The 2,127-nt window shown below is 65.4% G+C and overlaps 1 protein-coding gene across 1 annotated transcript; it reads right to left on the minus strand.

The window, feature by feature from the left end:
* Positions 1-474: 474 nt before the first annotated feature.
* Positions 475-2,127, minus strand: LOC135175830 (uncharacterized). Its single transcript, XM_064144160.1, has 2 exons — positions 913-2,127; positions 475-751 (listed from the first exon to the last, which is right to left on the minus strand). Exon 1 carries the CDS (start codon positions 2,121-2,123, stop codon positions 981-983), a length of 1,143 nt encoding a protein of 380 aa, XP_064000230.1. The 5' UTR covers positions 2,124-2,127; the 3' UTR covers positions 475-751; positions 913-980.

Consider the following 2,127-nt stretch of genomic DNA (forward strand, 5'->3'; position numbering starts at 1 on the left):
CCGAGCAAGGGGGGGGGAAAGGCGAGCCTCGAGCAAGGGGGGGGGAAAGGCGAGCCTCGAGCAAGGGGGGGGGAAAGGGGAGCCCCGAGCAAGGGGGGGGGGAAAGGGGAGCCCGGAGCAAGGGGGGGGGGGAAAGGGGAGCCCGGAGCAAGGGGGGGGGGGGAAAGGGGAGCCCGGAGCAAGGGGGGGGGAAAGGGGGAGCCCGGAGCAAGGGGGGGGGGAAAGGGGGAGCCCGGAGCAAGGGGGGGGGAAAGGGGGAGCCCGGAGCAAGGGGGGGAAAAGGGGGAGCCCGGAGCAAGGGGGGGAAAGGGGAGCCCGGAGCAAGGGGGGGGGAAAGGGGAGCCCGGCGCAAGGGGGGGGGAAAGGGGAGCCCGGCGCAAGGGGGGGGGAAAGGGGAGCCCGGAGCAAGGGGGGGGGAAAGGGGAGCCCGGAGCAAGGGGGGGAAAGGGGGGAGCCCGGAGAAAGGGGGGGAAAGGGAGTTCGCCGTTGCAGCGTCCTACCGCACTTGGAGTTTCCACAGCTGCTGTTGCAGACACGCAGGGAGCCCAGAGGCTGCACACGGGGCAGGGAGTCCAGGAGCTCCTGTAGGGGGACAGTGGCTTCCTCCTTGTCCCCTCCTCTGCCCAGCAGCCCCCCGCAGCCTTCCCCGTCTGGTAGGGAAGCTGTGAGGAGCTGAGGAGGTGCTGAGCTGCTCCCTTTGACCTCAGGCGTGGAAGCCCTGCACGGACTGACGGTGATGGGAACCCCTGGCCTGCAGGATCGGAGTGGAAGGGGAACTGGGTGAGAGGGTTCAGGAGCCCTCACACCTCCTTCCTTCTGCTTGGCATCTCTCCACTGGGCACCTCTCAGCAGGAGCAGCTCAGCAGGTGGTGGGAGGCAGCAGAGCAAAGCCTCTGCAGGGACAGGACTTACCTGTGTTGAAGAGATGAAGCCCATTTCTGCACCCCACCAGTCCCCGTCCCTCCCCCCCGGGCTGTCCCCTAGGGGACCTCCTGCTTCTTCCGCTGCCAACAGGGGCAGCGGCGCTGCAAGCAGGGGCAGCAGCGCTGCAAACAGGGGCAGCATCTGCAGAGCCAGCAGCGAATGCAGCAGCTCTTCAGGCGGCTCCAGAGCCCAGCTTGCTGCGTGCTCGGCTTCCTCCCTGCACTGCTGGGCTCCTCTGCGCTGCTCTGTGCCCCGGCGTCACTCGCCCGGGCGGCTGCAGGCGTAGGCTGCTGCGGCTGCTGGCTACTGTCCTGGCTCTGCTCCGTGCCAGGCTCTGGGACTTGGACCCCGCCTGGGCTCGGCTCTTTGCCAGGCTCCTTCTGCTGCTCCGAAGGCTGGAGAGGCTGTTGGACATTGGAGCCCGAGGGAGATGCAGAGCTCTGAGGGGACTTGGCAGCGGAGACCCCCGGCATGGTCCTGGGCTCCTGGCTCCTCCTCTTTGTTGCCCTGCTCCTGGCTGCCTCCTCCTCCTCAGAGAAGCTGATGGAGCTCCAGGGGTCCAAGGCAGGCATGTTCTCCAGCATCTCCCGTGTTGTCATCTTGGCCATGATGGCCTCGTTCCCTGGGGCCCACCACTTCTCTATCTTCTTCCCTGCCTGGTTCTTTAGCTCAGGCTCCTCAGAGTCGCTGCTGGAGCTCCAGGGGTCCAAGGCAGGCATGTTCTCCAGCATCTCCCGTGTTGTCATCTTGGCCATGATGGCCTCGTTCCCTGGGGCCCACCACTTCTCTATCTTCTTCCCTGCCTGGTTCTTTAGCTCAGGCTCCTCAGAGTCGCTGCTGGAGCTCCAGGGGTCCAAGGCAGGCATGTTCTCCAGCATCTCCCGTGTTGTCATCTTGGCCATGATGGCCTCGTTCCCTGGGGCCCACCACTTCTCTATCTTCTTCCCTGCCTGGTTCTTTAGCTCAGGCTCCTCAGAGGAGCTGCTGGAGCTCCTGTGCTCCGAGCGTGGCATGTCCTCCAGCATCTCCCGGACACTCATCTTGGCCATGATGGCCTCGTTCCCTGGAGCCCACCACTCCACTGTCTTCTTCCCTGCCTTGTTCTTTATCTGCTTCGCCCTAGAGCAGCTGCTGGAGGAGCTCCTGTGCTCCGAGCGTGGCATGTCCTCCAGCATCTCCCCTGGTGTCATCTTGGCCATGATG

The sequence above is a fragment of the Pogoniulus pusillus genome, chromosome 6, assembly GCF_015220805.1.
Source record: "Pogoniulus pusillus isolate bPogPus1 chromosome 6, bPogPus1.pri, whole genome shotgun sequence".
Classification (NCBI taxonomy): Eukaryota; Metazoa; Chordata; class Aves; order Piciformes; family Lybiidae; genus Pogoniulus; species Pogoniulus pusillus.